The sequence below is a fragment of the Nomascus leucogenys genome, chromosome 24 (assembly GCF_006542625.1).
Source record: "Nomascus leucogenys isolate Asia chromosome 24, Asia_NLE_v1, whole genome shotgun sequence".
Taxonomy (NCBI): domain Eukaryota; kingdom Metazoa; phylum Chordata; class Mammalia; order Primates; family Hylobatidae; genus Nomascus; species Nomascus leucogenys.
Genome location: NC_044404.1, coordinates 22,679,955 through 22,703,731, shown reverse-complemented (window position 1 = coordinate 22,703,731; position 23,777 = coordinate 22,679,955). Strand labels below are relative to the sequence as shown.

The 23,777-nt window shown below is 52.3% G+C and overlaps 1 protein-coding gene across 1 annotated transcript; it reads right to left on the bottom strand.

The window, feature by feature from the left end:
* Positions 1–2,306: 2,306 nt before the first annotated feature.
* Positions 2,307–5,416, bottom strand: C1QA (complement C1q A chain). The gene is made up of 3 exons (XM_003271579.3): positions 5,220–5,416; positions 4,140–4,309; positions 2,307–3,083 (listed from the first exon to the last, which is right to left on the bottom strand). The coding sequence occupies exons 2-3, from the start codon at positions 4,300–4,302 to the stop codon at positions 2,509–2,511; spliced, it is 738 nt and encodes a 245-aa protein (XP_003271627.1). The 5' UTR covers positions 4,303–4,309; positions 5,220–5,416; the 3' UTR covers positions 2,307–2,508.
* Between the last annotated feature and the right edge of the window lie 18,361 nt (positions 5,417–23,777).

Genomic DNA, 23,777 nt, shown 5'->3' with positions numbered 1-23,777 from the left:
CCTCAATGTCCACATCGATTTTGCTGGGATTAAATACATCAGTGGCCGTGGAATGCCCAGCACGTAGGTTCCCGAAGACCTGTCTCTTTTCCCGGCGCCTGTTAAACAGTGTGTGTTCTGGGTGGGCGAGGCGGGGGGGAGAGCAGGGCCGAGCTGACTCTGGAAGGGAGCTGAGGGCTACCCTGAGGCTGTGGAGGCTTCGTCCTCTCCCTGGGCCCCCCTCACTTCTTCCCGATCCCCAAAGGCTGTTGGCAGGGCAGGGGCAGTCCCAGGAGAGGGTCTTGTGTTTTAGAGGTGGGTATTCAGGTTGTGCACTCGAGGACCATGAGGCCGTTTGTGCGTCAGGTGGTGGATGGGAGGGACAGCCCGTGTTTCTGAGGATGGCCCTGTGGGAGTTTGAGTGTGTGTGTGTGTGTGTGTGTGTGTGTGTGTGTAGTCCGTGTGAAAGAGAACACAGGCATTCTGAGGCTCGTGCATGCTGGAGTGGGGAGGATGTGTGTCCCTGGGTGAAAGGAGTGTGTCTGGGACACATGCGTAAGAGAGAGAGAACATGCGATGGTTCATGGATGTTACTTGTATGTCTGAGGCAGGGGCTGTGTGGTATGATGGCTCCTGCCTCCCTGAGTGTGTCTGTGGGTGTGAAGGCATAACTGGTGTGTGTGTGTGTGTGTGTGTGTGTGTGTGTGTGTGTGTGTGTGTGTGTTCAGCACAAAGCTAAACCCAGCTTCCTTTGAGAAACTGCATAGGGCATTGGACATTTTCAGATCTGAACTCCTGGCCTCCTTATTTCTCCCGCATTCGAGAGACAGGGTGGGGTTTGCTGCTTCGTAGTAGCTTCCAGACAGACAAGTAGGGCCCTGGCATGCACTGTGAGCATTCAAGACTCTCCCAGCCCCCAGCCCGGGCGGAATGTCCAGCAGGCAGCAGAGGCAGCAGCCCCGGTCTCCACACCTGCCAGGTGGAAGCCCAGGGCTGGACTCAGGAAACCTAGCTTCAGGAAGGACTGTGGAGTGCCCTTGGGCCAATTGCTTCCCCTCTCTGATTCCTGCCCCTGCCTTCCCAATACAGGGTTGGAAAAGCACCTGTGTGATGCGTCATGTGCCTCATAGAAGCCGGGGAGGGTGGTGAGGGTAGTGGTTAAACACAGGCTTGGGCATCAGTAAGACTTAGGTTCAAAACTCCACTCCTTCCCGCCTCCCCACCCCCCAATTTTTTTTTTTTTTTTTTTTTTTTTTTTTTTTTTTTTTAGAGATGGAGTCTCGCTCTGTCACCCAGGCTGGAGTGCAGTGGCGTGATCTCAGCTCACTGTAACCTCTGCCTCCCTGATTCAAGCGATTCTCCTGCCTCAGCTTCCCAAGTAGCTGGGACTACAGGTGTGTGCCACCACGCCTAGCTAATTTTTGTATTTTTAGTAGAGACAGGGTTTCACTGTATGTTGGCCAGGCTGGTCTCGAACTCCTGACCTCAAGTGATCTGCCTGCCTTGGCCTCCCAAAGTGTTGGGATTACAGGCATGAGCCACTGTGACTGGCCCCCAGATCCTCCCCTTAGCTGCTGATTTGCTGATTGATGCCTACTCCTCGCAGCCTCAGTTTCATCTTCTGTAATGTAGGGCCATCATACCATACCCAGAGCTTGGTCATAAAGATTAAATAAAATATAATAATAGCAAAAACTTCCATAGCCCCTGTTATAAACTGAGCACTACAATTTTCATATATTAAGTCATTTAATCCTCCCAATGACCCTTTGAGGTGGGCGTTATCATCAGTCCCACTTTACAGATAAGGAAACTGAGATCTCAGAGCTCGGTTAACATGCACATGATTAGACAGCTAATAAGTGGTGGCATCAGGATTCGAACCTGGGTAGATGAGGCTGCTAGGACCTGCTAAACACATCATGTGACATACTAAGAATGGGCCGGGCGTGGTGGCACACGCCTCTAATCTCAGCACTTTGGGAGGCTGAGGCTGGAGGATCACTTGAGGTCAGGAGTTCGAGACCAGCCTGGGCAACATGGTGAAACCCCTTCTCTACTAAAAATACAAAAAATTCACCCGGCATGGTGGCAGGTGCCTGTAATCCCAGCTACTTGGGAGACTGAGGCGGGAGAGTTGCTTGAACCTGGGAGGCGGAGGTTGCAGTGACCGAAGATCAAGCCATTGCACTCCAGCCTGGGTGACAAGAGCGAAACTCTATCTTAAAAAAAAAAAAATACCAAGGACGGACCTGACTCTGAAGCACTGGATTGTTACCATTCTTAGGCCTCCCTCTCAATGCCCCGAGTAGCAACTGAAGCTCATGTTCAGCAGACACAGACACAGATGTTTATTCCAGGAAGAGGTCTAAGAAACGAGCTTCTTACAGCATGTGTCACGGGGCAGCCAGTCCTGGGGCTCTGGGAGCCAGCCCCCTCCCTTCAGCAGCTGAAGCAACAGCGCCCCCATTTTACAGAGCAGAGCATGGAAGCCAGAGAAGTGGGTGGGAGAGGGGGTCCTTCCCTGGCTCAGGCAGACGGGAAGATGAGGAAGCCGCTGAAGACGCTGTCAGCCTCAGAGCCCTGGTAAATGTGACCCTTTTTGGGGTCTTTTTCCACCCAGACCTGGTCACCCTGCTGCAGCTGAAGCACCATGCCCCCTGACACCACCTGGAAGAGCCCGTTGTTGCTGGTGTCACAGAAGCCCAGGGAGCGTCGGACCTGGCCCCTTGAGGAGGAGATGATGGACAGGCAGATTTCCCGCTGGGACACCACCTGGAAGGTGAAGTAGTAGTAACCGGGTACAGAGCAGACGAATCGGCCCGAGTGGTTCTTGTACGGCTCCTCCTGGTTGGTGATGACTGTGTCAAAGATGACCACGTTGCCCCCCATTGGGGGGTTTCGCCGAATGGCCGAGAAGGCCGGCCGCAGCTGGTCCTTGACGTTTCCTGGGTTGCCCTTGGTGCCTTTAATTCCCGGGATGCCACGGGCCCCGAGGGGGCCACTGGGCCCCGGGTAGCCCACCTTGCCGGGGTTTCCAGAGGTCCCGGGTTCCCCCTGGTCTCCTTTAAGGCCTCGGATGCCTGTCCGGATGCCAGGGGCCCCTGTGGGGAGAAATGCCAGATTGGGAGTGAGAGTCCGATGCCTACTGGTCCTCAGGGAGAGAGCTGGAGCCCCTGAGTCTATGGGATAAAGGGCAATGAACCACCTGGGCCTTCAGGACATTGATTCTGACTGGCTGTGTGACTTTGGGCAAGTGTCTCAACCTCTCTGAGCCTCCACTTCATCTGTAAAGTGGAGAGAAGTGTGAACAGGCACTTGGGAAAGTGTCAGGTTCTGGGAAATGCATGGAACTCTGGCTGCTCTGCTGTGTTCCTGCCCAAGGCTGAGGACTCCCTACCCCTCTGGGGCACTGACCTTGACTTGGCTTCAGGTTCAGGGACCACATGTGGGATGCCCACATGCAAATTATTGCAAATATCTATGCGATCCTTCCGGTCTGCTTTGGACTAGGAGGCCCAGGGGGATTCCATGAGACTCCCTTTCCGCTTTGGTCGGGACCTCCTCCCTTTTCCATCACCCCTGGCCTTTCTTCTAGAATGTGAGTCTCTGAAGCCTAAAGGGGCTGGGGAGGCGGAAGCAGGGACAGTGTTGGGGATGCTGGAAGGAAGTGAAGGGACAGATGCAGTTATTTGATCCCTCTCTATGTGCCAGGCAGTGTTATTTTTCCATTTTACAGATAAGGCCACTTAGGCTCAGAGAGGGCCAATAACTTGCTTGAGGTCACACAGCAAGGCAGTGGCTCCTGAGTCTAAACTCTGAGTCCTCATTTTTCTGGCAAGAGAACCATGAACAAGGACTCAGCATTGCTGCCAGAACTTTCACTTTCACTGCTCAAAGCAAGTCATTCTCCAGAGGGGGAAGGTGAAGCCAAAGAAAGAGGACCCAGGCAATAAACGGGGAGTGGAGAGGCCTGAGGACACGGCCTGGGGAGAAGGCTAGGCCTCCCTTGGACCCTGGGGCCAAGTACAAACTGGAGAGGATTCATGGGGCATTGGGGGCAGACGGACTCCTGGTTCTCAGTGCCACCCCAAGCCTTCGCCCTGGAGGCCAAGCCAGGCCAAGATCCGAGGGGCTGGGCCCCGAGGGAGGGTGCTTACCCGGCTCCCCTTGCTCCCCCTTGAGGCCTGGCCGCCCCGGTCTGCCGGGTCTTCCTGCCTCCCCTTTCTTCCCGTCTGGTGCTCGGCACAAGTCCTCGGTCACCACAGAGGCCAGCGATATGGCCAGCACACAGACCGCCAGCCATCCCCGGGGGCCCTCCATGATGCCTCTGTGGAGACACGGGAGGGCCTGGGCAGGTTGGACATCACACTCACACCCAGCTCACACCCTTGAGTCCCATGCACACAATGATATATGCACAGTCCTCCCCAGAGCACCTGCACCCTCCGGGGCTCTCAATGTCCACTCTCAATCCAGCCCCAGGGACCCCACGCATATACACAGAACCACAAACTCACACACACCCACACATGCAGCCAAGCACACCCACATCATCACACACTCACACAAACGCAGCCTCTCATCCACGCACCTGCAAAACACAGTAGGCAATCTCAGAAATCCACTATACTCCCCTAGACACACAACTGATACCCAAATAGACTCTGTCCCTCACTTGCACAGACACACACATTCATACACTCCCACAGGTAATCGATTTCATTGAACAAATATGTATTGAGCGCCTGCTCCTTATTTAATTAACACTGGCTCACCCAGATGGTGGAGCTCTGCATACACACAGGAATTTACAAATGCCCAAAGCAACACCTGCTCACTCTTCCACATGCTCAGCGCCTTTCAGCACCCACCTGAGCATGGGTGGCTGGCTGCCCCCACAGTACCCTCTGCTGGGTCCCACTGCCCGCTCTAACACCCCAGGCTTTTCCTGGTTTCTTATGTGTTGGGGGACCAGGACCCAGGAACCCTGGTCTCACCCTTCAGTTGTTGGGTCTAACTCATGGCCTGTCACCCTCCCCCAAGCCCTGGCTCAAGGAGTTAAGGTCCCTCCACTCACCCATTCTGGGTCCCGGATCAGTGCTGCACCCCCATCCCTGTCCTAGAATCGGCCACAGTTATTTCCCCCCCCCTCCCTTCCTCAGCTGCCCAGCCTCCTGGGCCAGCTCCCCTTGGTCCCAGAACTCTGCAGCCCCCTCCCTCTGGGACTCTGGCCTCACCTGCCTCCCGTTGTCAACTCCAAATGGATGCTCCTGCCCTCCGCCCAGGGACCCTGTGGGCTGCCCAACAGGAGTGGCGCCAGGCTGTGGCCAAGTTTCACATCCCTTCCTACTTCCCCTTCTCCAGACCTGCCCCCTGAACTTCCCCAGGGGCCAGAAGCTCACCAGGGACATTTCAAGCAGACTTCAGCAAGACTGGGACATTGGGCGTCCTGCCCCAGCAACAGCTGGTGTGGGGGTGGGGGCAATGAGGCCAGTGCCTGTGAGGATGTGGGGTGGAGGCCGTGCAGGGTGAGGCTTTGAGAACCAGAGAAGCACAGAACACCAGAGCAGAAGGAATCTTTAAAAAAATCTGCCCCTTGTAGGACTTTTCATGATTATGAAAGTGACATGCAATTCATTGCCAAAAGCTTGGAACATACAAAGAAGAAAGAACAGTGCATTGGTGAGAAGGAAGCACAGCAATCCGTTTCTAGACTTGCTGCCTCCTAGTTGCATGTCTTTGGGAAATTACTTGACCTCTTGGGCCCTCAGTTTTATCTGTACATTGGGAATGGGGTTCTACATCATCTCATTATTATAACATTTTAATGACCTACACATACAAAACACTTGGCACATGGTGAACACTTAGTCACTAGCTTTTGCCAACATTTAAAAAAACAACAAGTCTAGGTGCTTTGGCTCACACCTGTAATCCCAGCATTTTGGGAGGTCAAGGCAGGTGGATCACTTGAGGTCAGGAGTTCGAGAGCAGCCTGGCCAACATGGTGAAACTCCATCTCTACTAAAAATTTAAAAAATAGCCAGGTGTGGTAGCATGCACCTGTGTAGTCCCAGCTATTTGGGAGGCCGAGCTGGGAGGATTGCTTGAGCCCAGGAGGTTGAGGCTGCAGTGAGCTTTGATCTTATCACTGCACTCCTGCCTGGGAGACAGAGCAAGACCCCATCTCAAAAAAAAAAAAAAAAGAAATGGCAATGGCAGGTCATCTGGAATGGCAGCTGTCATCACACCGGCTGCAGCAGGGAGGCACGGCCAGGGCTGCATGCTCCATGTAGCCAGTGGGAGCTGTGGACAGTGGGAACCCCGCCCTCCTGGACACCACTACAGCTGCCAAACCACAGCTGAAGACCCAGGCCTCCTGTTCCATGGAGCCGGGGGGGGGGGGGGCCCGCCATCCCCCATGCAGCTGCAGCTGCCTAAACTGCAGCTGTGGACCCAGGCATCCCTGCACTCTTGGGGGCCTGGGAAGGCCCCCCACCCCACCCTTGTCTGCTCCCGCTGCCTGGCTTCTCCCTGCTCTTGGCGCCCACTCTGATCTTAGAGCAAAGTTGGCGCTGAGCCTGGGTGCTGTCGCAGCCTGGCTGGGTGTGTGCATGCTTGGGGCAGTGCTGACACGCTAGCCCCCTGCTGCCTTGGCCCCCTCCCGACTTTAGGCACTGACTAGCATGGAAGGAAAGCCAAGGGGAAACTGAAGGCAGCTTGGCACTGGCCTGCAGACACCCCTTGGCATGAACAGCCTGGCACCATGAACAGCAGCAGGAGACAGGCTCCTGGGTGGAAGGGGATGGGTCCCTGGTAAGGCCCTACCTTCAAGCCAGAGAGGGCCTGAAGGCTGGGGGACCAGGCTGCCAGTCCCACAGACCAGAGTGGGAACTTATCGTATATTTTCTGGGCTTGCCTATGGCCACCCATGGACCAATCAGTATGCACTTCCTCCCCTCTGAGGCCCATGAAAGCTTCAGGCTCAGCCAGAGCTGGGCAGACATTGGGATGACCAGCTGCCGAGAGGAGCTACCTGCTCCAGGGCCTCCTGTCTGATGAGAGCTGCAGAGATGGCAGAAAAATCTGCCTGCAGAAAGGAGCTTCCCACTCCAGGGTCTTCCCTCTTCTGAAAGCTGGGAAGTCGACAGGATGACCTGCCTGCAGAAAGGAGCTTCCCACTCCAGGGTCTTCCCTCTTCTGAAAGCTGGGAAGTCGACAGGATGACCTGCCTGCAGAGAGGAGCTTCCCATTCCAGGGTCTCCTCTCTGCTAGGAGCTGAACACTCATCAGGACACCCTGGCTGTAGAAAGGAGCTGCCCCCTGAGGGAGGCTCTGCAGGAGGCTGAGCTGTTCTATCGCTCAATAAAGCTCCTCTTTGTCTTGCTCACTCCCCACTTATCTGCATACCTCATTCTTCCTGGTTGCAGGATAAGAACTTGGGACCCATCAAATGGTGGGGCTGAAAGAGCTGTAACACAAAGAAGGCTGAAACATGCCCCTTGCTTGCCACGGTGCAGGTGAAGAGAAAGAGAGAAGAGCTGCGGCCCTCCAGGGAACCCAGACCTGGGAGCTCCCCAAGCTGGGGCTGTGACTCCCTTTTCGGGGCCCTGTGGTTCCTGGCATCTCGAAGCTTCCGGGTGCCACCGTGTTCCCCGGTGCCAGCTGTGGAAGCTGCTTGTGGTGTACTTGGTCTAGCCGCAGCAGCCTCTCAGAGAGCTGGCACCCATGCTGGCACCTGGAGCTGCTCACCCCGCTGCAGCAGCCGGCATGTCTGACTGTGTGCAGTGTCCAGACCCCACGCTCACTCACACACCCCTCACTGTTCCATGCCTGACTTGCCCTGGGCAGATGTGGAACCCAGGCTGGTAAGGTGAGCTGAGTGTAGCCTGCCAGGAGGAATGAGTGAAATGAGCCCAGTAGGCCCGAGCAAAACTTGGGCAAAGGTGCCACCAGCCACAGAGGTTTCCGGCCAGAAAATGACACCCCAAAGATCCCGTAACACCATCTCAAAAAAAAAAAAAACGAAAAAACAAAACCCAGCAACAAAAGCCTGTGAATTCTACCATCTACAGACAATTGCTGCTAGTGTTTAAACAGATCATCTAGCCTTACTCACCTTAACTGATGGGGTGCTCATTACCTGTCAGCACAGCACACTGCATCATTGTCAGCTTGGACCCTGAGAATGCTTTTCTTTAGATAGAGAGGCTCTGTCTCTCCCAGACTGGAGACCAATGTGTTCAGGCCTGGGCTGACCACATCTGTCTGCTTCTTCTCATGAGCATGTTTTTGTTTGTTTGTTTGTTTGTTTTTTTGTTTTCTGAAAATTTTGCCAGAGGCAGGAGAAGGAAAAGAGGAGGAGGAGAGAGGAGATAAGGGAAGGCTGTTGTGAGTGGGCAGATGAAGGATGGTCTAGAGCCAGGGTTTTTGAGCTTTGGGGACTTCTTTTTCATTTGCAATCTTGTGTGGCATCTGATGTGTGTCAAACAGATAAAAATGGGGATACTGGGTTGAAGGGTGGGGGCCCAGAGCTCCCCCTGACAGTGCCTCCCATGCTCCCTGGATTCAGAAAGTTCGTAGAGCTGGAAATCTCACCTGCTCGGCCCATACCTAACTCACAGTGTGACCCTGGGCAAGTTATCTCATCCTTCTGAACCCCACTTTCTCCATCTACCAAGATGTGGGAGTGGGTGGGAGGTGGGAAGGCTGCCCCAAATGGTCTCTAACATCCCTTCTAGTCTCCTTCTCCTCCTCCTCCTCCTCCTTCTTCTTTCTTTGAGACAGAGTCTCACTTTGTTGCCCAGGCTGGAGTGTAGTGGCTCGATCTCGGCTCACTGCAACCTCTGCCTCACGGGTTCAAGAGATTCTCCTGCCTCAGCCTTCCGAGTAGCTGGGATTACAGGCATGCGTGCACCACCACGCCCGGCTAATTTTTGTATTTTTAGTAGAGACGGGATTTTGTCATATTGCCCAGGCTGGTCTTGAACTCCTGACCTCAGGTGATCTGCCCATCTCGGCCTGCCAAAGTGCTGGGATTACAGGTGCGAGCCACCGCGCCCGGCCCAGTATCCATCTTCTTTGTCTTCTTCTCCTTCTCCTTTTTTTTTTTGAGACAGAGTCTCACTTTGTTGCCCAGGCTGGAGTGCAGTGGCTCGATCTTGGCTCACTGCAACCTCTGCCTCCTGGGTTCAAGAGATTCTCCAGCCTCAGCCTTCCAAGTAGCTGGGATTACAGGCGTGTGTGCACCACCACGCCCAGCTAATTTTAGTATTTTTAGTAGAGACGGAGTTTTGCCATGTTGCCCAGGCTGGTCTCAAACTCCTGACCTCAGGTGATCTGCCCATCTAGGCCTCCCAAAGTGCTAGGATTACAGGTGTGAGCCACTGCGCCCGGCCCAGTATCCATCTTCTTTGACTGCATCACGTCAGCCCGCTTGCCGGCCAGAGGAGTTAGAAACATGACACGCCCGAGCCAGAAACACCAGCCCCACGTGCCTTATTTTACTCTGAAGACACAAAGGACCAGAGACAAAAAAAGACTTGCCCAGGGTCACACAGACAGGGGCAAGAGTTGGCAAGAGGAAAAATCAGATACTATGAAAAGCTTCTCAAAGTCTGGTTTTCAAAATATTGAATTATAGTTCCTATAGAAATACAGTGTGGGAATGCGTCAGTGTCTTCTTGTAGGTTGTTAATGGAGGAACCAGCTGGGTGACAAAGCTAGTTCAATGGATATGGAAAAAAAAATATGTATACCTATATACGGAGAGAGAGAGTCAGTTAAAACAACAAGAATTCTGGAATATTCATAAGATTGCTAAGTTAGATACAAAACTGATTAATGTTCTATAGGGCAATAAAATCATCATGTCGGGGCTATCTTCTCTATTGAAAATAAATCATTTGCATCTCTACTAGACAAAAATAATTTGCAACTTATCAGTTTTCTACCAGTTAACAGCTATCTTTACCGAATCTGGGCTCTAATCAATAGTAAATAATAAGTCAAGCCAAGTGACATCCCCCTAGAGTGTCAGATGACCCTTAGGAGGGCTTGTTAGATACAGCTCTCATTTGACTTTGAAAGGACACCGGTTATCTATTTGCCTTATTTCCAAGTGTTGGATGATTTTACTTATCAGGCTGTTACAAGAGTATAAACACTTCCCAAGAAATAAAAGACATCGATACTAATGCACATATCATTAGTGTGAGAAATAAAAGGGTCAGCAATGGCCCTGTGCGTGTCACAACAGGGACACCTTCAGGCGGAGAGGAAGGGCATATTCTTCCATTTCTCCAGAGCCCAGACTCCTAGACGGGAGGCATGAGATGTGGGGAAGAGAGGAAATTCCTAGCCATCATAGTTATGATCCATGAGGTTCAGTCTATGAGGTTCAGAGTGGGATCAAGGGTCAAATAAATAACCAAAAAATAATTTTTAAACGACTCGAATTCTTTATGGCGGAGTCACATCCCATTCAAGGGTTGGGTTGCAAAATCGGCATACGAGGCAAACATTGTAAATGGTGTGTATCACCATTGTAAATGGTGGAAAAATTCTTCGAACAGCGCCACGTGAAAGACTGTATTACCGTTTCACAATAGTCTTTTGCCGTCAGTTTTCGCTCCAATAGTAGAACAGATTTCTTGTTCTTCAGTTGAGTACCAGTTGGTGAAGGTTAACCAACTGCCCCACCACTCACACACAAAGGAATTTAATCTTTGGAGACTGGAGCCACCCTTGGAGGTGAGGTGTTTAGATCATGAGGGGTTCACAGGAGCTGAGGTAGACTTGGGGACAGCAGACCTCTCCCAGCCACGGTCCCTCCAGAAATAGGCTCTTAGAAGACAATATCCCCTGGCCGGGAGCGGTGGCTCACGCCTGTAATCCCAGCACTTTGGGAGGTCGAGGAGGGTGGATCAGCTGAGGCTGGGAGTTTGAGACAGCCTGACCAACATGGATAAACTCTGTCTCTACTGAAAGTATAAAAGTAGCTGGGAGTGGTGGCACATGCCTGTAATCCCTGCTACTCGGGAGGCTGAGGCAGGACAATTGCTTGAACCCAGGAGGTGGAGGTTGCAGTGAGCCAAGATCGTGCCATTGCACTCCAGCCTGGGCGACAAGAGTGAAACTCTGTCTCAAAAAAAAAAAAAAAAAAAAAAAAAAAAAGACAGTATCCCCTGCCTTACTTAAATTGCGATTTCTAGCTGTTTCTCTCTCTGAGTCCTATTAGGCAAAGTGGAGACAGTCAAGTGTGTATATAATGTGACTCTGAGGGGCTTGTATATCTCTTTTAAAAAAATTGAGGCATAATTTGCACACAGTAAAATGCGCACATCTCAAGCACACTGCTCAGTGGCTTACACCTGCACGCACAGGCCCTCTACCACCACTCGGATCAGAGTGCGGAGTATCCATCTCCCCAGCAAGGCAGCCGTGCCCCTCTGAGTCAGCAGTGTTCCCCTTCACCCGCAAAGTAACCAGTGTTCTGCTCTCCCTCACCATTGGTGCCTTCTGCCTGTTCTTGAACTTCATGTCAATGGAATCATGCAGCCTGTGCTCTTTTGTGTCTGGCTTCTTTTGATGAGCATGCCGGTGAGATGCATCTGTGTTACCGTGTGTCAGTTCGCGTGGTATTGCTGAGTGCTACTCCATTGCATGCATACGCAGTATCACACTTTGTTTACCCCTTGTATTGGTACAGAGTTTGGGCTATGTTGAATAAAGCTGCTAAGAACATTCTCGTGCAAGTCCTCTGCCCCACCCAGCCCTGTGAACAGATACACTCAATCCTCTGCTCTACCTCTGAACACCAGGAAAGATGCATAGAGTTGACACCAGTGCTCTTTGCTCTCTTCCATCCACTCCTCCAGACCTCTGTCTTCAACTTCCTGTCTCCACCAAAAAAAAATCCCCCGGCCCCTCTGCCCAGAGCCACTGTTCCTCCTTCTCCCCGACTCTCTTGCTCTCTGTTCTTTATTATGGAGATTGTCTTAGTCTTGCCTTTCTTGCAAAACCCTCCTTCTGGGCCTTTTGGGGTCTATCCTTCCATTCTCTGTCCCCACCACCCAATAAAATCAGGGTTTTGTTAGCAAGTGGTTGGGGGAGGCATTTGGAATTGGGTAGGGAGCTGTTGTGTGAGAGAACTGCCATACGTTGTCTGTGCACACTCTTTATTCTTTTCTTGGCAGATAAAAGCACTTCTTGGGATTATTTTATGAAACGCAGAGGGGATTGTAAACAACAGATCGTTTGTTGTGGAGATGGAGGCAGCGTGTGTTCAAATTCAGTGTCTGTCTCTCTTTGGCTGTGTGATCTTGCACAAGTAACCTCCTGTGTCTGGGGCTCTAGCACCTCACCTATAAACTGGGAATGATGACCTCAAACTATGCGAGGCTTCCAGGCAGCAGTGTGGCTGGTCTCTGGCACACAGTAGGCGCTTAACACAATGTTTTACCTCCTCCTACTCTCACCTGGCACTCAGAGGGCTGGTGCATGAAAGAAAATTTGGAAAAAAAAAAAAAAAAGACAAAAAAGATGTATTGGGGGGCAGAGTGAAGAAAAATAGGAAGAAATAAAGCCCCCCAGCTGGAAGCCAGCACCCTGAATGCCCGTGAGGGAGGCAGCCCAGCCTGGAGGGGAACTGGGAGGAGCTGCTCTGGAGACATTCCCCACAGGCAAATATAGCCGGAAGCCACCAGGCAGGTAAGATGTAAAAAGATTAAGAGGACTAAGAGAGAGTTTGGAAAACAAACAGATCGGGCTGTGGGAGCCAACAAGGAGGTATTACCTCCACCTTGAGAGGGCTGGGCCTGACGTCCAGGTTGCTGGGAGACGCAAGCTTCCAAGGAGCTCACGTAGGCACGAGGGTCGCAAGAGAGTGGCCAGGGAGAGCCTGGAGTGCAAATGATCTCCCTCATCTGCCCGTCACAGGACCTGAAATTCCTCCTGTAGCCATTCTTTCCACAGGGTAAGCCTTGTCCTCTCTGGGGTGTTTTGAGGTTGATGCTGCCCCGCGGCGTATTTGCAAGATGCTAACAGGCTTTTCCTTGTGAGCCCTACTGAATGCTGGACTTCCTACTGGGTGTTTAATACACGACCTCACTTCATCATCAGAATCCCAGGGGAGGTGGCATGGTGACAGCCCCTTTTACGGATGAGGTAACTGAGGTTCAGAGAGGGTAAGTGACTTATACAAGGTCACACAGCCTGTAAATTGAATAGTTCTTTCTTTCTTTTTTTGGCACGGAGTCTCTCTCTGTGGCCCAGGCTGGAGTGCAGTGGCGTGGTCTCGGCTCACTGCAACCTCCGCCTTCTGGGATCAAGTGATTCTGGTGCCTCAGCCTCCCAAGCAGCTGGGATTACAGGCTCACACCACAACACCTGGCTATTTTTTTTTTTTTTTTTTTTTTTAGATGAAGTCTTGCTCTGTCGCCAGACTGGAGTTCAGTGGCACGATCTCGGCTCATTGCAACCTCTGCCTCCCAGGTTTAAGCAATTCTTCTACCTCAGCCTCCCGAGTAGCTGGGACTACAGGTGCACGCCACCATGCCTGGCTAATTTTTGGGTTTTTTTTTTTAGTAGGGACAGGGTTTCACCATGTTGGCCAGGATGGTCTCCATCTCTTGATCTCGTGATCTGCCCGCCTTGGCCTCCCAAAGAACTGGGATTACAGGCGTGAGCCACCGCGCCTGGCCTGGAATAGTTATTTCTACCACATTGGGTTACCTTCCTGAGAGTGTGTCATTGGCATCCGTCCTGCAGATTGGGGTCTGAAACAGCAATCCTGAAAGGGGTGGGGAGGAGTACAGAGGAGATGAACGTGTTGAGTATGGGGACTCTGAGGGCGAGATCTGCCAGCTTCACACATTTACCTCCCTCATGCCAGGCATTTAACATCATCTCACGTAATTGACATGAGATCCTTACAGGGTGGTATTTTGGTTCATTTCCAAAGATGAAAAACTGAGGCTCAGAGAGGTGCAATGACTTGCGCATGGGTCTAGGTTTGCCAGATTTAACAAATGAGAATTCAGGATGCACATTTTAATTTGCATTTCAGATAAACAACAGTATGCATGGGATATACTTATGCTAAAACAATGATTCCGCCTGCATTTTATCTGGCAACCTCTGTAGGTGACGCAGGCTATAAGTGGCGGTTACCCCCGCTCCCTGTGGCTCTCTGGCAAGAGCCATCTAGGGAGGGGTGAGGGTGCGAGGGTGTTCCTGTCTGCCTCCCAAGGGGATGTGAGCCTCCCCCATCCACCTGGGGCCAAGATTACTGCTCCGGTGGGCTGGCCAGAACCTCAGCCCAGTTCCCCCACCATGGCTCCCACATCATGACCATGGAAGGCTGCCTTCTGGGGTGTCTCTAACTGCCCCAGACTTTTTATCAGCAGAGGCCACTGTGGGCTGGAGGTAGGGGACTTGGGTTCCATTCCTTGGACAAATCACCCACCTGGGCTTCAGCCTCTCTGCTGTAAAGAGGAGGGAGCTGTACCGAAGCCGTGGGTCCCTGGAGCAGAGTTACCTGGGGGAGCTGGGGAAGAACACCGCTGCCAAGCTGCATGCTCTCTACAACCTCAGAGGCTCGGGGTGGGGGCCTCTGTATTTAAACAGGTGCCCCGAGTGAGCTGAGGCTGGCAGCCCAGCCCCTTTCTGGGGCTTTGACAGTGACTAAGGGTCTTTCCAACCTTGGCACGTTAGCTGGGCCTGCCGTGGACCTTTGGACATGATATCTGACAAGTGGGGAGAGGCACTGGAGGGCTTAGAAATGACTTAAAGAGGGAGAGGCAGAGCCCAGGGGATTGGGGAGGGGAGAGAAATGCCTTCAGGGACGGGGCAAAGCCAGAAGGCCATGTTTGTTGGGTGGGAGTAGGAGGGAGGGCAGGTCCCTAAATCTTCCCAGAGGCTGAGACCATTTCCAATCTTGGAATTCAGGCCTATTTCTTACATCTAAGTAGAGATGTATGTTTTCCATGGCCCCTGCCTGGTTCCTGAGATTCCCCGTGCAGGGGCTGGTGAGGTTACTGCCATCATTCTTAATGAACTGATGGGGGATGCAGAGGGCTGAGTCACCTGTGTCACACAGAGGAGAGGTCCAGTCTCCAGCCCACCAGCCCTGCCCTAGGATGGTCCCGGAAGGGGTCCTGTCCCAGCCTTCTCCCAGAGTCCTGGGTCCATGGGGCGCTGCCGTTTTCATTGTGAGGCTCTGAGCCTCTGTCTGCCCTGCGGCGTCTCACTGTGGGCCTTTGTCCAATGGTCCCCTAACCCCAGCTCTAATCAACCCTTCTCCTTTCCTTGGAGCCCAGGGCATGGCCAGGGTCACATGGTGTGCAGGGCCTGTGCTGGGATTTGAGCTCAGGTCGTGTTATGCAGGAGCTCGCCCTCATTTTTTTTTCCCGTGGAGCCGCTCAGGAATTTGGGCTAATGACAGCTGCCACTGCCCTGTCTGCACCCCCTTCTCCCAGCCCTCTGCTGATTACAAATAAACACCCGGTCTACGAAGGAGAGTAATTAACTCTCCAACCTGGGGAGGACTAATCAGCCTGGAGTTTGCTGCAGGTGGGAAAAAGCGAAGGCTTTTCCTAAGTAGTATGCAAATGAGACTGTAGTATGCAAATGAACCCCTCCTGCTCCTGCGAAAGGCTGTCAGAGGGGAAGCGCTGCTGCTTCCAGGGACAGGCTCTGGGAACATGGCCCAGCTGCAGGGGCTTGGGCCTTTAGGTTTAGGGGGGTTGGGAGGTCAGAATAGGAGTAGGGGTGGGGCTCACCTTGAGGGTCTCCAGCACACCTGCAGCCCTTCCATGGAATACTGTGGGGATGGCAGAGGGAAAAATAGGTATGGGGCTCAGAGAAGTGGCTCTGAATCTGAATACCACTGTCCTCACCTGGGTGACCTTGGTCTTTGTCACCGTGCTCTTGCTTTGCTGCAGAGGTCATGGAGTCCTTGCATTGCCATGGTGGTTCAAGTGGCCTGGCTTGCTGAGGTTCTGCATGAGGGACAACTGCTCTGGAGAGACACCCAGACCCATGACAGGCTTTGCAGGAGTGGAGAGTAAGCCTTTGTGGTGTGTGTGATACAGTTGTTACTGCAGCATAACCGAGCTTCTCCTGACGGATACAGCAGAGGATGAACCCACCAGAGAATGATTATTACATGAACACTGTTGTCCTCATCGTCTTCCTCACCCTCCCCTCCTCCCTTTACCTTGTCAGGGCTGTCGTTGTCTCTGACAACATCCTCATAGAACCCTTCTGGCAACACCATTCCTAGCGGGTCCCGGTGGAGCTGTCCGGGGTCCTGTCCTCAGCCTGAGCGCTCCGCCATTGTCCACACTTTCATCGGTTCTGTACCATTGGGCTGGGTACCCAGGAATCTGAAATGAAAAACATCCAGATGTACCTTTGGAGAGCTTGCACGCTGCTGCAGAGGCAGACCCAGAAATAACTCCAGAACTGAGCAGGCCATGGGGCCCCAGAGACACGCAGAAACAAGCAGTGGTTAAGACGAGAGTCAGCCCAGTGCAGAAATCTTGGGAGACTTCTCAGAGGAGGAGGCAGGAGGTGGCAGCAGTGACTCACCTCCTCGGTGCTCATAGGCTCCTCTCACAATTCAGATCTGAGTCCCAGCTCCTCTTCTTCCCACTGTGTAGCCTTGGGGTGCACAGTGGAATCTTCCTTCCTGAAGCCTTAGTTTTCTCATCTGTGAAATAGGACAATAAAAGTACATCTTCATGGGATTATTGCAATGGCTGAGTGGATTAGTATGTGTGAGGTGCTTTAACTCAGTGCCTGGCATGCAGTAAAGTTCAGTAAACAGTTGTTCTTATGACCTCATTTGGCCTTTGCAACAACCCCGTGAGAGAATAGAAATAACTCGCGTTATCACTGTTCCACACATGAGAAAACTGAGGCTCAGAAAGGGCAAGTGACTGGCCTAAAACCACACAGTTAAGAGCTGGCTGAGCGTGGACCGGAAGCCGGGCCTGTATGGCTCTGAGCCTATGTTCACTGTGCTGGTTGGGGTTAGCATTTGTGCCCTCAGACCTTGGATCTCACCTGCTTATTCTGGCCTGGCCGTATCTCCCACTCTTTCCATGTCTCGAACCCCTAGCCTGACCCTTTGAGACCCCACTATTTTTTTTATTGTGATAAAATATACATACTATGACCATTTTAACCATTTTAAGGGTGCATTTCAGGGGCATGAAGAACATTCATGCGACCATTGTTATGCGACAATGGTCTTTGTCACAGTGCCAGAAAATTGTTATGCGACCATCACCATCATCCATCTCCAGAATTGTTATCATTTCATACTGAAACTCTATACCCATTAAGCCATAAGCCCCAACCACCCTGACAGCCACCGTCTCATTCTGTGCCTCTGTGAATTTGACTATTCTAGGCACTTTGTTTTTCTTCGACCGTGTGCAGTGGCACGATCTTGGCTCACTGCAACCTCCACCTCCCGAGTTCAAGCGATTCTCCTGCCTCAGTCTCTGGAGTAGCTGGGATTACCGTGCAAGCCACCACACGCAGCTGATTTTTTATATTTTTGGTAGAGACGGGGTTTCACCATGTTGGCCAGCCTGGTCTCGAACTCCTGACCTCAAGTGATCCGCCCGCCTTGGCCTCCCAAAGTGTTGGGATTACAGGCGTGAGCCACTGCGCATGACGGTACTTTGTGTAAGTGAAATTATGCATCCTTTTGTGACTGGCTTATTTCACTTAGGATAACGCCCTCAGGGCTCATCCATATTATAGCATAGATCAGAATATCATTCCTTTATAAAGCTGACTAATATTTCATTGTATGGACAGACCACGTTTTATTTATCCATCCATCCAGTGATGGACAGTTGGGTTATTGCCACATTTGGCCATTGTGAATAATGCTGCAATGAACACAGTTGTACAAAGTCATCACCTTCCTGAGACCTCCGTGGGGGCCACTCCCCAAGAGCTTTGCCAGGATCCACAGGTCCCAAACTGCCCATGATCCAGGAACCAGGGTCCGCCCAGCCCATCACCCACTGGCCGCCTTGCTTCCCCCTGAGCTCCACGCCTTTGCTTTCCCTGCCTGGCGTGTCTTTCCCCAGCATCTCCATCATCCAAAGCCACTCACTCATCAAGGCTCATCTTGAATGTCCCCCGCCCACACCCATAGCCTTCTCTACTTTCGTTGTACCGTCTCCTACCTCTAGCCCCCACCCTCTCTCTGTCCCTCACTTAGGTCTCTGATGATGATGATGATGATTATTATTATTATTATTATCATTATTATTATTATCATTTAGTAGAGACGGGGTTTCACCATGTTGGCCAGGCTGGTCTCGAACTCTTGACCTCGGGTGATCTGCCCGCCTCGGCGTCCCGAAGTGCTGAGATTACAGGCGTGAACCACCATACCCAGCCTCTGCCTCTGATTATTTTAATCCTTAGACTAGTGTTACCTTTGACTGCCCCCTCTTCCAGAATAGGGAATTTCCTTCAGAATATTGTTGAGAGGACTAGGCACAGTGGCTCATGTCTATAATCTCAGCATTTTGGAAGGCTGTGGCGGGGGATCCCTTGAGGCCAGGACTTTGAGACCAGCCTGGGCAACATAACAAGACCCCCGTCTCTTAAATAAGAATTAGCTGGTCCGGGCATGGTGGTTCACGCCTGTAATCCCAGCACTTTGGGAGGCCAAGGCAGGCGGATCACGAGGTCAGGAGTTTGAGACCAGCCTGTCCAACATGGTGAAACCCCGTCTCCACTAAAAATACAAAATTAGCTGGGTGTGGTGGTGCACACCTGTAATCCTAGCTACTCGGGAGACTGAGGCAGGAGAATGACTTGAACCCGGGAGGTGGAGCAGTGAGTTGGGATTGCACCATTGCACTCCAGCCTGGGCAAAAAGAGCGAAATTCCATCTCAAAAATAAGAAGAATAAGAAGAAAGAAGAAAGAAGAAGAAGAATTAGCTGGGCATGGTGACGCATGCCTGTAGTCCTAGCTACTCAAGAGGCTGAAGCGGGGAAGACGGCTTGAGGTCTGGAGTTTGAGGTTACAATGAGCTATGATCACTACTGTACTCCAGCCTGGGCAACAGAGTGAGACCCTGTCACTGAAAAAAAATATATATTGCTGAGGATGACTTCTTTTGAATATAAGACAAAAATGAAAAAAAATGAGAGTCCTCTTTCTTTGGAATGTGTCTATCTTAAGTGAATAAAGCTGGTCCCTTGTGCCAGTCCAATGAATTAGAGGTAATCTGGCTTCCTGAGTCTTGCTACACTTTCTTTTCCAAGTTAGATAAGGCAGTCACTTGCCAGAGAAGTATCCTAGACAGACTGGGTTCAAATCCTGGTCCTGCCCCTTCCTGGCTGTGGGGTACCAAGCAAGGTACTTTATTTCTTGGCACCTCAGTGTGTCCATCTATGAAATGGACATAGTAATATAATCTACCTCACGTGATTGTGACAACAATTGATGGAGTCAATAGGGTAATGTCTTCGAAACAGTGCCAAGTGTATAGTGAGCATTCACCAAATACCAGACACCATTTATTAAAGGAATACATAGTGTGGGCTCAGGGAATCTTTGCCAAATTAATGGGAAGAGTGAGACCCAAGAGGGAGTTTGGATCCAAAGTAAGCAGGTGCCCGGGTTCTGGAGAGAGCTGCTCAGCCTCCCTCCGCTGAGTGGGTAACATGATGCTGGCTGCCCTCACTGCAAGGCTGTTCTGGGCATTAGTGTGGGGCTTGGGGTGGAGGCCTAAGGCAAACAGGGCAAAGGGCCCTTGACCCAGCTCTTTCCTCCTCAGGGAGAGGGACTTCTGAGCAACCTTCTCGGGAGCCCCCACTCCCTGGCTTTCTCCAGGCAGACAGGCAGTTGCTGGGAGAGCCAGGTGGGAGTTGGCACATCTGGGCAGCAGCTGTGGGATAAGCCATCCTCCCCTCATCCCCCACTCTCCACAGTAACTGAGGCTGCAGGCAGATTTCTGAAGGCTGGGTTGACCCTGGCAGGAAGGAAAGGAGGCAAAGGCCCATGGGGTGGACTCTAGGGCCAGCTTGGGGTGATGGGCGTAAGTGCCAAGTCACTCTTGGAGCCAGGCCACGGTCAGCAGTTCTGCCCAGGCACCTGGAGTGGGCACTGGGACCCTGAATAGCCAGGTTCTAGGCCCAGCGGAGCCTGTGCTGCCTCAGCCTCCTCCTTCCTTCTTTCTCAGGGTTCAATAGCTTTGTCTCTAGCAGGTACTATCCTGCCTGCCCCATGGGGTTGTGGGGCGATGCTTCTAAGAAGATGCTCGAGGCCAGGTGCCATGGCTCACACCTGCAATCCCAGCACTTTGGGAGGCCAAGGTGGGCCGATCACTTGAGGTCAGGAGTTCAAGAACAGCCTGACCTCTACTAACCCCATCTCTACTAAAAATACAAAAATTAGCTGGGTGTGGTGGCGAGTGCCTGTAATCCCAGTTACTCAGGAGGCTGAGGCAGGAGAATCGCTTGAACTTGGGAGGTAGAGGTTGCAGTGAGCTGAGATCGCACCACTGCACTCCAGCCTGGGTGACAGAGCAAGACTCTGTCTCAAAAAAAAAAAAAAAAAAAAAAAAAAAATCCTTGTGAAGAGCCTTCCCCAAACCCAGGTAAATCTAAGGGCATCAAAGTCCTGCCAGTGGGTGACTCACTCAAGCGTCCCCCCTACCATCCGGCAGACAATGGAGCAGGTCTGAACATAGAGAGAGATGTTTACGGAGCAGGAAGAGGGCTGGCTGGGAGTCCTCTTCTCCCTCTGCCCCTCTGTAGCCCATGTGCTTGCCTTGAGTGAGCAACCCCATCTTGGAGCCTCAGTTTCCCCATCATGGGTGGCGCCATGCAGGGCCAGGCAGTTTTTTTTTTTTTAATTGTATCTAAATGTTCACAACTTCCCTGCATGGTAAAGATCTCATTCCTGATTAGGTGACATTGCTTGCCCTAGGCATTAGCACATGAGCTGTGTGGCCTTGAGCTGGCACCGTTGCCTCTCTGAGCACCAGTTTTCACATCTGTAAAATGGGAGTGACACTCTCTCCCTTGAAGGTACTAAGTATTGGTGGACAATGAAAATCCAAGGAAGAGCCGGGTGCAGTGGCTCACACCTGTAATCGCAGCACTTCTGGAGGCTGAGGCGGGTGGATCACCTGAGGTTAGGAGTTCAAGACCAGCCTGACCAACGTGGCGAAACCCTGTCTCTACTAAAAATACAAAAATTAGCTTGGCGTGGTGGTGCACGCCTGTAATCCCAGTTACTCGGGAGGCTGAGGCAGAAGAATCGCTTGAACCTGGGAGGCAGAGGTTGCAGTGAACTGGGATTGCACCACTGCACTCCAGCCTGGACAACAGAACAAGACTCTGTCTCAAATAATAATAATCATCATCATAATAAAATAAAATAAAATAAAAATCCAAGGAAGCCTCGCTGAGGTTTGAACCAAGGGCTGTCACACCTTCCCCTGCTGCACACCAGCCTGCCCCTGTGGATGGGGGTTGGACAATAGGACCTTCAGGAGTCTTCGCAGCTTGACTGGGACACTCCCAGGCCTTCATCTAAGCCTCCGGTTTCCTTGGAGCCCTCTGTCTCACTTCATTTCGTCTGTTGCCTGATTTTACCTGAGGGCTGTTTTTGATGACATAGCGGCCCTTGGTCCCCCAGCCCCATTTCCCAGAACCCAGGTGTGTGTGGGCGTCTTCCTTGGCAATGAGGTAGCGGCCGTGACTTCCTGAGGCTCTCAGCATCCGTGAGGGGCTAACTGGGGGCGCCACTCCAGAGCACCCTTCTTTGCTTCTCAGCAGGAGGGAGTGACTAGGTTATTTTTGTGATAAAAGTTGAATAAATTGAAAGGCGCGGTTTTTATTCAGTGGGTAATTAGCTGCCGCTGCTGCACTCCCTCCTAATTGTCTCTGTCACTCCAGACGGGTGGAGATCAATAGGAAGCGGCCGCTGTGCGGTGAAAGTCACAATTAATTAATTGCCGGGCGTGCATGTGTCTCCATCTCTGTCACATCAAAGGGCCGGGGGCGGCAGCTGCCCAAGTCTCGGCTCTGCTGGGCCAATCCGGCCCAGAGGCCCCAGATGCGTGTGACCATGAGCCACAGGGTAGCCTTCTGCCTCTCCCTCTGGCAGCAGGAGGCTCCTAGAGAAGGAGTCCCTTGAGACCTCAAGCTTATCATCATCGCACCACCCCCAAATGTCCACCATAGCATCCCTGCCTTGGATACCCCAGCCCTGGTCCTCTGGCTGCCCTTTGCCCATTCAGTCTATTCTTTTCCCTGCAACTTTGGCTGTATCGTTGATCAGGATAGTGGTTACCTCTGCTGGTGGAGGGGAGGTAGTGACTGGGACAGGGAATGTTCTGGGGTGCTAGAGATGCTCTACATTTTTTATTCAGGTGGTGGTTTCATGGGCGTACACCTGCATCATAAGCCATTTGACTCAAGAGCCAAAGGTACACTTAAGATGAATGCAAACAGTTACACACACACACAGCAGCCCTCCCAATTCAGTAATAACCACTTCCGTTTATGTGCCAGGCATGGAGACATCAGGATGACGAGGATCGCACGGCCAGTGAGTGATGAAACCACAGGCCCTGCTTAAACATCTCTTCCCTAATCTCCACCACCAGCCTTGAAGATAGGAAGCATTGTTTCCATTTTACAGATGGAAAAACAGAGGCACAGAGAGATGCTGGGAAGGAACAAAGGTGAGGAGAAGGGAAAAGAGGATGGAGGGTGGTGGGGAAAGTGGGAGGGAAGGGCTTGTGTATGTGGAGGGCTCATGTGCGCCAGGCATGAGCTTGAAGCTCTGCGTACCTCCACCTCTCCATGAAGGTGGAGCCATGCGTCCCATTTTACAGACGGGGAAGCTGAGGCTCAAAGAGGTGCAGTCCTTTGTCTGAGGCCACACCGCCCGGAAGTGATGGGCCACATCTGGAGTTGCCTCACTCCAACGTCCCTGTGATGGGAGAAGGAGGAAGAGCGGGAGGACAGAGATGGTGGGTGGGGCGGGCCAGAGAACCCATGGAGGCAGGTGGCCTTAGTGACTTACAGAAAGAGCTGGGGGTAAGACAGGGCCCGAGGCGGAATGAGTGAACCCAGCAAGGTGTGAGCATGAAACAGGTGCTGCTAAAAACACCACCATGTGGGTGCACACACACGTGCACACACACTTCAACACTTTTGCTCCGTTCCAAACTTTGCAGAGGGCTTCCTGCTGCCTCACGGGGGCCAGTGTGTTCAGCTTCTCCTCACCTGACTTCAAGGTTTGCTGTGCCCCACATACTGCCTGGCACAGAAATGGGGCTTGGCATGTGGGCTGGGAGCTGGGCAGGTCCATGCTGGACTCTGGCCACCCGGTCCCCTGCCCAAGGCCCTTGGCTGTGCAGGTGAAGCCTGGCTTTGGGAAGCATCAGCCTGCATGTCCCAAACCCCAGCCAGTGCTCCTTTGTCCTCCCTCGGCTCTCCCAAGCGGGCTTCTCTGCCCACCTGGAGCTCACAGGTTGACAAATATTGTAACAGCTTCCTGCTGGTGGGGGAGGCGATGGCTGTCCTTCGGTCTGCTGTTTCTCAGTGAGAACACCGCAGCGAGTCCAGCCTCCCGCTCCCGGCTGGTTGTCAGGAGAGGCCACCTCCATGCTCCCAGCAGCGTTGCCGCCTGTCACTGTGCCTTTGAAGTGACGCCTGATTTTCCAGTCTGTCTGAAGTTGCTCGCTGTTTATGCAGCAGCTGGTCTGGCAAGTCCCCCCGCCAGGCCTTTCCA